This window comes from Bufo gargarizans, chromosome 6 (genome assembly GCF_014858855.1).
Source record: "Bufo gargarizans isolate SCDJY-AF-19 chromosome 6, ASM1485885v1, whole genome shotgun sequence".
Classification (NCBI taxonomy): domain Eukaryota; kingdom Metazoa; phylum Chordata; class Amphibia; order Anura; family Bufonidae; genus Bufo; species Bufo gargarizans.
In genome coordinates this window covers 240,779,200-240,790,059 of record NC_058085.1, presented here as the reverse complement: position 1 = coordinate 240,790,059, position 10,860 = coordinate 240,779,200, and the positions used below count along the sequence as shown (strand labels likewise).

The window sequence follows — 10,860 nt, the reverse complement described above, 5'->3', positions numbered from 1 at the left end:
TTGCACTTTGAATGTTCTCAGCCTCTTCAGCGAGGCTGAGCCCATTCACATCAAGAGGAGGAGACAAGATAAATAAAAATGGTAAATTGCGTGTTTTTCTCTTTTCTTCCCGTTACAGCATTCACCGCACAGGAAATATTTTAAATATTTTAATAGTTCAGATGTGGCAATACCTTATGTTTATTTTTTTTTATTGTTTATATACAATTTTTATGTAAAATTGGCAAATGTGGGTGCTTTAAACTTTTAATATTTTGGTGTTTTTTTTTTTAATAGCCCCTTAGGGACTAGAACCTGGGATCTTTTGGTCCCTTGTCTCATTCACCCTTATAGAGATCTATTAGGATGAATAGGATTCTAAAACTGTCCCTGCTGAGCTGTGTCTTGTGCGCAGCAGGGACCTGGAAGGCTTCAGAAGTGTCCAGGCTGCCATGGTAAGCGTTCAGAGGCCCGCAATTTCACTGCGGGGGCTCAGATTGGAAGGCAGAGGGAGCAGCTGCCCTCTGCCTTGCCTTACAGATGCAGCGATCAGCATTGATAGTGGCATCTGAGGCGTTAAATGATGGGGTTTAGCAGGATTGTTGTTTCCCGTCATTGCGGCTGGGCGTCTGCTGTATGATATAGCTGGCACCTGCCACGCATGGAGCAGACTCATTGCAGAAGCCCGCTCCATACAAATGCTGGTATATAATGCTGTACATGTACGACATTGTGCCTTAAGGGGTTAATTGCCCCATGTCGGAAATAAGATGCACCAAAATTTTTATGGAAACGCCACAAAAGTGTCTCACTTAGCATAGGAACGTGGGCCATTGTGTACAATACACAGAATTGTGCTCATAGTAATGGTCAATTCATTCAGAAGCAAAACATAAAATGTACCACCTTTTATTAAAATTTCAAACAATTCTATTCTCCTACCACAGAACAGAAGACCTTCCAAAATATTGCAAACAGTTTTTGTAGATCATTTCATATCCATAAATCTTATGTCCATAATAAGTAGGACACATTTAGGCAATGGCCTAGGTGCTGGGGAGAGCACAGTCAATGTCTGTCTTTCAGTGTCCACCCCTGTGATAACAATGAAGCCAGCAACATTTTTCTCCTCCAAACCCTCATCTGCTGTGCCACCATCTATTGGCACAACACTCAAGAGATGGTGTGCCATATCCCTGCCTGGTGTAACAGGGACCAGTTTCAGTTGGTTGTCCTCTTGTGACATTCCCAATGGAAGACAAGAGTCAGGAATAGATGGCGCCCCAACTTTATAGACTTTCACCTCCGAGAACTTTACCTCAAAGGCATGAGGATAAAGAGATCCACGTGGACCATAGAAGTACTCTCGCACCCGCAGATCCCTGGCTTCCCTCCGACACTCTTTAGAACGCTCAGATGCTCCACCAGACTTTGGAAGAAGCAGAGTGTGAACAAAGTGAGGAAGGTCCCTGCACAAATCGTTGTACAGACGTTCCTGGTCCAGGACTATGACAACATCCACTTCAAAGGCAGAGGCTGCATGTATCAATGCCTGGTATCCAGATCCTTTTACCCAACCACAGGTGTTTATAAGACAGCCGCTGATGGATGCTCGACGATTGGCTTCACATCGTAGGTTGAAGACATGAGCCAGACGGGACGTCAGCTGTAGATGAAGTGACAGAAGTCAGAATTTACAGACAAACCATAGTAATTCCTCAACAGAACCAAATAAAACTGGTAATAACATGCAAATATAGGCTATGGATACACATGTAAACCCATCAAGAACTGTGGCAATGGACGAGAACTAGGGTTGGGCGATATGAATCTGTGCAACGATACAGATTTTGTCCATATCTCCGGACAGTGATATGACCACGAAGCGGTAGTAAATTGAAGAAGCGTCTCACCGCGCTGTACTGGAGTGGGCAGGGCCTGGCGTGCACACAACGTCAGCCCGCTGGCTGACGCTGTGTGTGACGTCAGGTCCCGCCCAACGCATGCTGGGAAGAAGACGAGACACCTGCGGACTGCCGAGCACCCTGCAGGAAATGACAAATGCCATGGGGCTTGGGGCTGATGGCACTGGCTCTGGGGGACATGTATGATGATGGCAATTGGTAAATGCCATGGGGCTGATGGCACTGGCTCTGAGGGACATGTCTGATGGCAGATGATGGAAAATGCCATGGGGCTTGGGGCCGATAGCACAGGCTCTGGGAGACATGTATGATGATGGGAATTGGCAAATGCCATGGGGCTGATGGCACTGGCTCTGAGGTACAATCATGTATGATGATGATGGCAAATGCCATGGGGCTGATGGCACTGGGCCATGTTTTGTAATTTGTATACATACAGAAGTAGGACTACCAGCTGTGTATCCACCTGACTTCTCCACAACGCAACTGATGGTCCCAACCCCATTTATAAGGCAAGAAATCCCACTCATTAAACCTGACAGGGCACACCTGTGAAGTGAAAACCATTTCAGGTGACTACCTCTTGGAAGCTCATCAAGAGAATGCCAAGAGTGTGCAAAGCAGTAATCAAAGCAAAAGGTGGCTACTTTGAAGAACCTAGAATATGACATATTTTCAGTTGTTTCACACTTTTTTGTTATGTATATAATTCCACATGTGTTAATTCATAGTTTTGATGCCTTCAGTGTGACTCTACAATTTTCATAGTCATGAAAATAAAGAAAACTCTTTGAATGAATGAGAACGTGTGTCCAAACTTTTGGTCTGTACTGTATATCGCACATGCTTCAAATTATATTGCAATATAGATTTTAGGCCATATCACCCACCCCTAACGAGATCTACACTAAACACCGCTTTAAACTATAGAAACGTTGGGCAGATTATCGCTAACAAGTGTGCCTATGAACGTTCATTAGCGATAATCTGTCGGTGTAACGGTAGTGCCAATTACCTGATGAACGAGCAAAACGTTTGTTCATTGAGTAATAAGAGCATTCATGTGGACACTTAAATCATGGTTTGCTGGCAGCAGATGGTGCAGTCTAAACAGCACTCTCCTGCCGGCAAACAATGATTCTGTATGAGGACAAGCAATGGCATTAGTGATCGTTCCTCCCCATACTGTGGAGGAGTTCACTGCATGCAAATGCAACGCTCTCCTCCATTGATGAGTTGGCGATTGTCGGGAAGGAATGCTTCCTTCCTGACAATCATCTGCTCAATTAAAGGGAACGTGTCATCAACTTTGTGCTGCCCATACTAACGGGGGAATAAAGTAAAGACAGGCGTGTTGATTTCAGCAGTCTGTCATTTATAAGTTAAAAGTAAGTGGTTGCCAAGAACCAACATCACAATCCATGCAGACTGGGCCTGGAAGTGTCCCGGCCACCTGAGAAGAGTCATGGTTATTCACGAATTCCTGCTCTCCTGCCCACCTGCTGATGACTGACAGTCTTCTACCTAGTTTTCTCCCTTTCTGTCTAGGAGAGAACTGCCAATCAGCAGATTGGTGAGAGAGCAGGAGATTAGGAATAACCATGACTCTTCAGTAGATTTGACTCTTTTCAAGGACTTGGCTGCAATGCTTATAATGCTGGTTCTCAGCAACCACTTACTGTTAGCTGATGAGTGACACACTGCTGAAATCAGCATTTCTGTCACTATTTTATGCTGCCCTCAATGACGTCAGCATTAAGTTGATGACAGGTTCCCTTTAAGAAGTGTAGAGGTGCCTTTAACAGGTGAGTGGTGGTGGAGGATTTGACAGAAGCTGAATTGTGTTGCACGAATACCGGAAATAACTCCTCCTGGAAGCTTCTGAGTGAATCAGCTCCATTAGGATGGGGGAACAGGACTCCCTGTTCTCAGGATAGTGAGAGTCTGTCAGATAGTGGATAATTTGTAGTAACCAGAACACCCCTTTAATACTTTACCCCTGTATCTATGCTTATGCCTTTTTGTGCCTACTACTTTACTAAAAGCCTACTCAATTCTACTGACCTGTGCACAACCTATTCAGACATCCACCTGTACCTGTCAGCAGACACAAACTTATCTCAGTGCACCATGTCAACTGGGACGGGAGATTGAAACGGAAGGAACACCAAAGGTGGATTTACTCACACACAATGTTACAGCTGATTGTCTGGAAGTAAGCTTTTCTTCCCGGCAGTTGGCTGCTTGTTCAGTGAATGAGACCGCTGAAGATCCCCTCCACAGTATTAGGACGAGGGATCACTACTGCCATCCCTCGTTCTTATAGAATCATTGTTTCTGGGTGACAGATCTCTGTTTAGACAATCTGCTGTCGAGAAATGATGACTGAGGTGCCTGCGTGAATGACAGAATCACCCAATGAACGAGTGTTACGGATTTGGGGCACATTTAGATTGGGCGATTGTCGGGAACGAGCATTCCTGATGATCTGCCCGAAAATCAGGCCATGTAATCTGGCCAGCCTAATCCAAGCTTCTTTGCACTGCACAAGTCTCTAAATGGTACTGATGCAAATACAAAGCCTCTGCTAGAGACCATGGACACCAGAAAAGAAACTGTATGCAAATCTACAGAAGTTTGGTCACACAAAAATCTCTCTAAGGCCTCACGCACACAGCCGCTATTTTGGTCCGCATCCGAGCCGCAGTTTTGGCGCCTCGGATGCGGACCCATTCACTTCAATCGGGCCGCAACAGATGCGGACAGCACTCCGTGTGCTATCCACATCCGTTGCTTCGTTCCGTGGTCCGCAAAAAAAAAATAAAAAAATTAAATATATATATATATATATATATATATTATATATATATATATAACCTGTCCTATGCAGTTATATTAAAGGCTGTCCATGCCGTTCTGCAAATTGCAGAACGAACACAAAAGCCATCCGTGTTTGGCGTATCCGCAATTTGCGGGCCGCAAAACACATAAGTCGTGCATAAGTGTGCATTCAGAGAACCGCATTTCTGGTTCCGCAATTTTGGGGATCGGGTGCAGACCCGTTTATTTCAACGGGGCCACAAAAGATGTGGACAGCACACCGCGTGCTCTCCGAATCCATAGTTCTGTTGACCCACAAAAAATATTAGAGCTAGGGATAAGGGAACTTCTGTTTTCAAGTTCGGCGTACAAGGTTCCGGTTAGCTAAAAATTACGGTATGGGGTTCAGCTACCACAGACCATAAGTTATGATTCGTGGTAGCGAAATCCTTAGATATTCTAAACCTTGTACGACATACTTGAAAACAGAAGTTCGTTCATCCTTATATAGAGCATGTTCTATTCTTGGACAAGAATAGGCATTCCTCTGGAATTCTGGGAAGAAGGGATGCAAATGAGCTCTTAGCAAGCTCTGCCCAATCCTTTTGTTCTCCAGGGAGATAAGCCACCACCAGAACTGTCTGGCAGTGGCTTTCTTCTCTCTCCCCATAGAATACTTAGACACATTCAGCCGAGCCAAATGTGTAGGTTTATGGTGAAGCCAGGAGGGAGGATCTTGACTCAAAGAGGACCTTTCATGGAAATGTTTTGGATTAATTAAATACCTTTCCTTGCAGGGTACCCTCCGCTGATGCTGCCACCCTGGTTGTTATATTTCAAATACCCCCTGCATGCCCTGCTGCAGTTTTCACGCATAGTATGTTAATACTGAGCATCGGTACAGGGAGGAGGAGACACCAAGGTTTTTCAATGGGCGTCTACTTCTCCCTGTCGGTGCCGCGGCCCATTCACAGTGTAGCGAGTCACAGCCACTGAAAAAAAAAACGCTCACTTTCTACCTGGCTGTGACGCCCTCCACTGTGAATGGACCACGGCACCGACAGGGAGAAGTAGACGCCCATTGAAAAACCCTGGTGTCTCCTCCTCCCTGTATCTATGCTCAGTATTAGGCTACATGCACATGACCGTATGCGTTTTGTGGTCCGCAAAAAAAACGGATGACGTTCAGTATGGCAGTATGTATATAATTCCACATGTGTTAATTCATAGTTTTGATGCCTTCAGTGTGACTCTACAATTTTCATAGTCATGAAAATGCGGATCCATTGTAATAATGCCTATCCTTGTCTGCAAACTAGAAAAAAAATATCTTTTTTTCGGAGCAACGGAACGAACATATTGATGCAGACAGCACACTGTGTGCTGTCCGCGTTTTTTACGGACCCATTGAAATGAATGGGTCCGCATCCTATCTGCAAAAAGAAAAACAACGGAACGGACACAAAATACGGTCATGTGCATGAGGCCTTAATGTACGGTGCGTGAAAACTGCAGGGCTGCACAGCAGGGTATGCGAGGGGTATTTAAAAAGAAAAAAAAAAAAAAAGAAAAAAAAACACAACAACCAGGGTGGAAACATCATTAATGGTTACCCTGCAAGGAAAAGTATTTAATTAAACCAAAACATTTCCATGAAAGATCCTCTTTAGATAAGAGCTTCTGCCTCAGCAGTGTCTCAGACAGGTATCAGCTCACCTTGTTATACAACTTGATGTTTGTCCCTGGAGTAGTAGATCCAAAGTGATAGACAAGTGGAGCCTGAGCAGAGAACCCTTCCTCTACATCTGCTGGTCTCTCTACACACAAAGCCCCAACTGTGCCAGGCACTGACACAGAGCCCTGCCCTACATCCAGCTCCACCAAAGTTGGTCTCCGACCTCGCCGCACACCATAGTTCAACAGGAGACGGCAAAGCGTGGATTTTCCCACATCCGAAGGGCCAGCCACTAAAACCCGGGGTCCTCGCTCTCCTTCACGTTCTGCTTGAGTTCTCATCTGCTCAAGACCCACATGGGTGTTGAGATAGAGCAACATGGGGGTATCTTTGGACACATAAGCCACATCAGGGCTCCCCCACAATTGGACAGTGCACCCATGCCATGTAAAGACAGCCCCTCTGCTCCCCGGTGGGAATGTGTATTTCTTGTTCTTTGTCAGCTCTGTTCCAAACACCTCAGCAAGACCAGAGATCAGCTCCACATGCACAGTAGCAGAACCTTCTACTTCTAGTCGCAGCTCGGTCTCCTTCTCCAGCTCAAACTTAGTGGAGGGGCCGCTGGACGATGGCCAAGATCCTCCAGCTTCAGAACCTCCTCCAATAAGTGGGTCATCTGAAGACATCTTAGTTATCTGGAATAAGACATGAAATCATAGGTATGTATAGGTTGGAAGGACATGCAGACACAGCGATATTTCAAAACGTGTGGAAAAGCAGGAAAGTGCCTAGAAGAGACACAACCAAACCCCATGTAGACGTTGCCTGGGTTAGGAACTATGGAAAGTATGAACCTGTGATAATGAGAAGAGAACAGGGACCAGAGTTCCCAAAATCTGCATCATGTGACTAAGGGGCAGGGTGTCAACAATGGCTGCTATTATGGTTGTGCCTAGGATGTATGGACTCCTGAAAAATCCAGCCCAAAAACCATATCCACCACCCAAACAACCCTCCCCTTAAACCTAACCCACCAGTCAGAAGACAGAGCACTGCCACCTAAAGTGACCATGATGTCCATCAGACACAGGCTCATAGTGCTACCCCCACACAGACCCGATGCCATGCTTCTGGGGCCTGTAAAACGGCACTGGCTCCCTCCTCCACGAGCCGGGACTACTATGAGTGTCCGGGAAGCTAAGGAGCGCCCCTCGTCTCTGCCCCGCGCTCACCTGGCGGACCCCGCTCTATTCTAATATGATTAGTAGTTCCCGGTCACGTCCACTGACTAGGCAGCAGTAGGGTGCAACCACACTGCTGACGTCAGAAAGTCACGTGCTATTCGCAAGTCACGTGACTGCACGAGCCGCTAGCTGTTTTCTGCTATCATATGGGCGGTCTATGGTAAAGGTGATTAGTGCTGGGAGGGAGTACAGTGTGAGCTGGGGGACTAGTGCTGGGAGGGTACAGTGTGAGCTGGGGACTAGAGCTGGGAGGGTACAGTGTGAGCTGGAGGACTAGTGCTGGGAGGGGTACAGTGTGAGCTGGAGACTAGAGCTGGGAGGGGTACAGTGTGAGCTGGGGGACTAGTGCCGGGAGGGGTACAGTGTGAGCTGGGGACTAGTGCTGGGAGGGGTACAGTGTGAGCTGGAGACTAGAGCTGGGAGAGAACAGTGTGAGCTGGGGGACTAGTGCTGGGAGGGTACAGTGTGAGCTGGGGACTAGTGCTGGGAGGGGTACAGTGTGAGCTGGGGGACTAGTGCTGGGAGGGGTACAGTGTGAGCTGGGGGACTAGTGCTGGGAGGGTACAGTGTGAGCTGGGGATTAGTGCTGGGAGGGTACAGTGTGAGCTGGGGGACTAGTGCTGGGAGGGTACAGTGTGAGCTGGGGACTAGAGCTGGGAGGGTACAGTGTGAGCTGGGGGACTAGTGCTGGGAGGGTACAGTGTGAGCTGGGGGACTAGTGCTGGGAGGGGTACAGTGTGAGCTGGGGACTAGTGCTAGGAGGGGTACAGTGTGAGCTGGGGGACTAGTGCTGGGAGGGTACAGTGTGAGCTGGGGACTAGAGCTGGGAGGGTACAGTGTGAGCTGGAGGACTAGTGCTGGGAGGGGTACAGTGTGAGCTGGAGACTAGAGCTGGGAGAGAACAGTGTGAGCTGGGGGACTAGTGCTGGGAGGGTACAGTGTGAGCTGGGGGACTAGTGCTGGGAGGGGTACAGTGTGAGCTGGGGACTAGTGCTGGGAGGGTACAGTGTGAGCTGGGGGACTAGTGCTGGGAGGGTACAGTGTGAGCTGGGGGACTAGTGCTGGGAGGGGTACAGTGTGAGCTGGGGGACTAGTGCTGGGAGGGGTACAGTGTGAGCTGGGGACTAGTGCTGGGAGGGAGTACAGTGTGAGCTGGGGACTAGTGCTGGGAGGGAGTACAGTGTGAGCTGGGGGACTAGTGCTGGGAGGGAGTACAGTGTGAGCTGGGGGACTAGTGCTGGGAGGGAGTACAGTGTGAGCTGGGGGACTAGAGCTGGGAGGGTACAGTGTGAGGCTGGGGACTAGTGCTGGGAGGGTACAGTGTGAGCTGGGGACTAGTGCTGGGAGGGTACAGTGTGAGCTGGGGACTAGTGCTGGGAGGGTACAGTGTGAGCTGGGGACTAGAGCTGGGAGGGTACAGTGTGAGCTGGGGGACTAGTGCTGGGAGGGGTACAGTGTGAGCTGGGGGACTAGTGCTGGGAGGGGTACAGTGTGAGCTGGGGGACTAGTGCTGGGAGGGTACAGTGTGAGCTGGGGGACTAGTGCTGGGAGGGGTACAGTGTGAGCTGGGGACTAGTGCTAGGAGGGGTACTGTGTGAGCTGGGGACTAGTGCTGGGAGGGTACAGTGTGAACTGGGGGACTAGTGCTGGGAGGGGTACAGTGTGAGCTGGGGGACTAGTGCTGGGAGGGTACAGTGTGAGCTGGGGACTAGTGCTGGGAGGGGTACAGTGTGAGCTGGGGGACTAGTGCTGGGAGGGGTACAGTGTGAGCTGGGGACTAGTGCTAGGAGGGGTACTGTGTGAGCTGGGGGACTAGTGCTGGGAGGGGTACAGTGTGAGCTGGGGACTAGTGCTAGGAGGGGTACTGTGTGAGCTGGGGGACTAGTGCTGGGAGGGTACAGTGTGAGCTGGGGGACTAGAGCTGGGAGGGTACAGTGTGAGCTGGGGGACTAGTGCTGGGAGGGTACAGTGTGAGCTGGGGACTAGAGCTGGGAGGGTACAGTGTGAGCTGGGGGACTAGTGCTGGGAGGGGGTACAGTGTGAGCTGGGGGACTAGTGCTGGGAGGGGTACAGTGTGAGCTGGGGACTAGTGCTGGGAGGGTACAGTGTGAGCTGGGGGACTAGTGCTGGGAGGGGTACAGTGTGAGCTGGGGACTAGTGCTAGGAGGGGTACTGTGTGAGCTGGAGACTAGTGCTGGGAGGGTACAGTGTGAGCTGGGGACTAGAGCTGGGAGGGTACAGTGTGAGCTGGGGGACTAGTGCTGGGAGGGGTACAGTGTGAGCTGGGGGACTAGTGCTGGGAGGGGTACAGTGTGAGCTGGGGGACTAGAGCTGGGAGAGAACAGTGTGAGCTGGGGGACTAGTGCTGGGAGGGTACAGTGTGAGCTGGGGACTAGTGCTGGGAGGGGTACAGTGTGAGCTGGGGGACTAGTGCTGGAAGGGGTACAGTGTGAGCTGGGGACTAGTGCTAGGAGGGGTACTGTGTGAGCTGGGGGACTAGTGCTGGGAGGGGTACCTAGGCTGTATGGACTCCTGAAAAATCCAGCCCAAAAACCATATCCACCACCCAAACAACCCTCCCTTAAACCTAACCCACCAGTCAGAAGACAGAGCACTGCCACCTAAAGTGACCATGATGTCCATCAGACACAGGCTCATAGTGCTACCCCCACACAGACCCGATGCCATGCTTCTGGGGCCTGTAAAACGGCACTGGCTCCCTCCTCCACGAGCCGGGACTACTATGAGTGTCCGGGAAGCTAAGGAGCGCCCCTCGCCTCTGCCCCGCGCTCACCTGGCGGACCCCGCTCTATTCTAATATGATTAGTAGTTCCCGGTCACGTCCACTGACTAGGCAGCAGTAGGGTGCAACCACACTGCTGACGTCAGAAAGTCACGTGCTATTCGCAAGTCACGTGACTGCACGAGCCGCTAGCTGTTTTCTGCTATCATGGTGGCGGTCTATGGTAAAGGTGATTAGTGCTGGGAGGGAGTACAGTGTGAGCTGGGGGACTAGTGCTGGGAGGGTACAGTGTGAGCTGGGGACTAGAGCTGGGAGGGTACAGTGTGAGCTGGAGACTAGAGCTGGGAGGGTACAGTGGGAGGGTACAGTGTGAGCTGGGGATTAGTGCTGGGAGGGTACAGTGTGAGCTGGAGGACTAGTGCTGGGAGGGGTACAGTGTGAGCTGGAGACTAGAGCTGGGAGGGGTACAGTGTG

At 49.9% G+C, this 10,860-nt stretch overlaps 1 protein-coding gene across 2 annotated transcripts; it reads right to left on the bottom strand.

Annotated features, from left to right (window-relative positions):
- Window positions 1–878: 878 nt before the first annotated feature.
- On the bottom strand, window positions 879–10,450 carry CLP1 (cleavage factor polyribonucleotide kinase subunit 1). 2 transcript variants are annotated; one of them, XM_044298572.1, is made up of 3 exons: window positions 10,438–10,450; window positions 6,441–7,094; window positions 879–1,645 (listed from the first exon to the last, which is right to left on the bottom strand). In XM_044298572.1, exons 2-3 carry the CDS (start codon window positions 7,083–7,085, stop codon window positions 968–970), a joined length of 1,323 nt encoding a protein of 440 aa, XP_044154507.1. In that variant the 5' UTR covers window positions 7,086–7,094; window positions 10,438–10,450; the 3' UTR covers window positions 879–967. The 2 variants fall into 2 exon arrangements, with proteins under 2 accessions (XP_044154507.1, XP_044154506.1); XM_044298571.1 differs by lacking the exon at window positions 10,438–10,450 and adding an exon at window positions 7,632–7,734.
- Window positions 10,451–10,860: the final 410 nt, after the last annotated feature.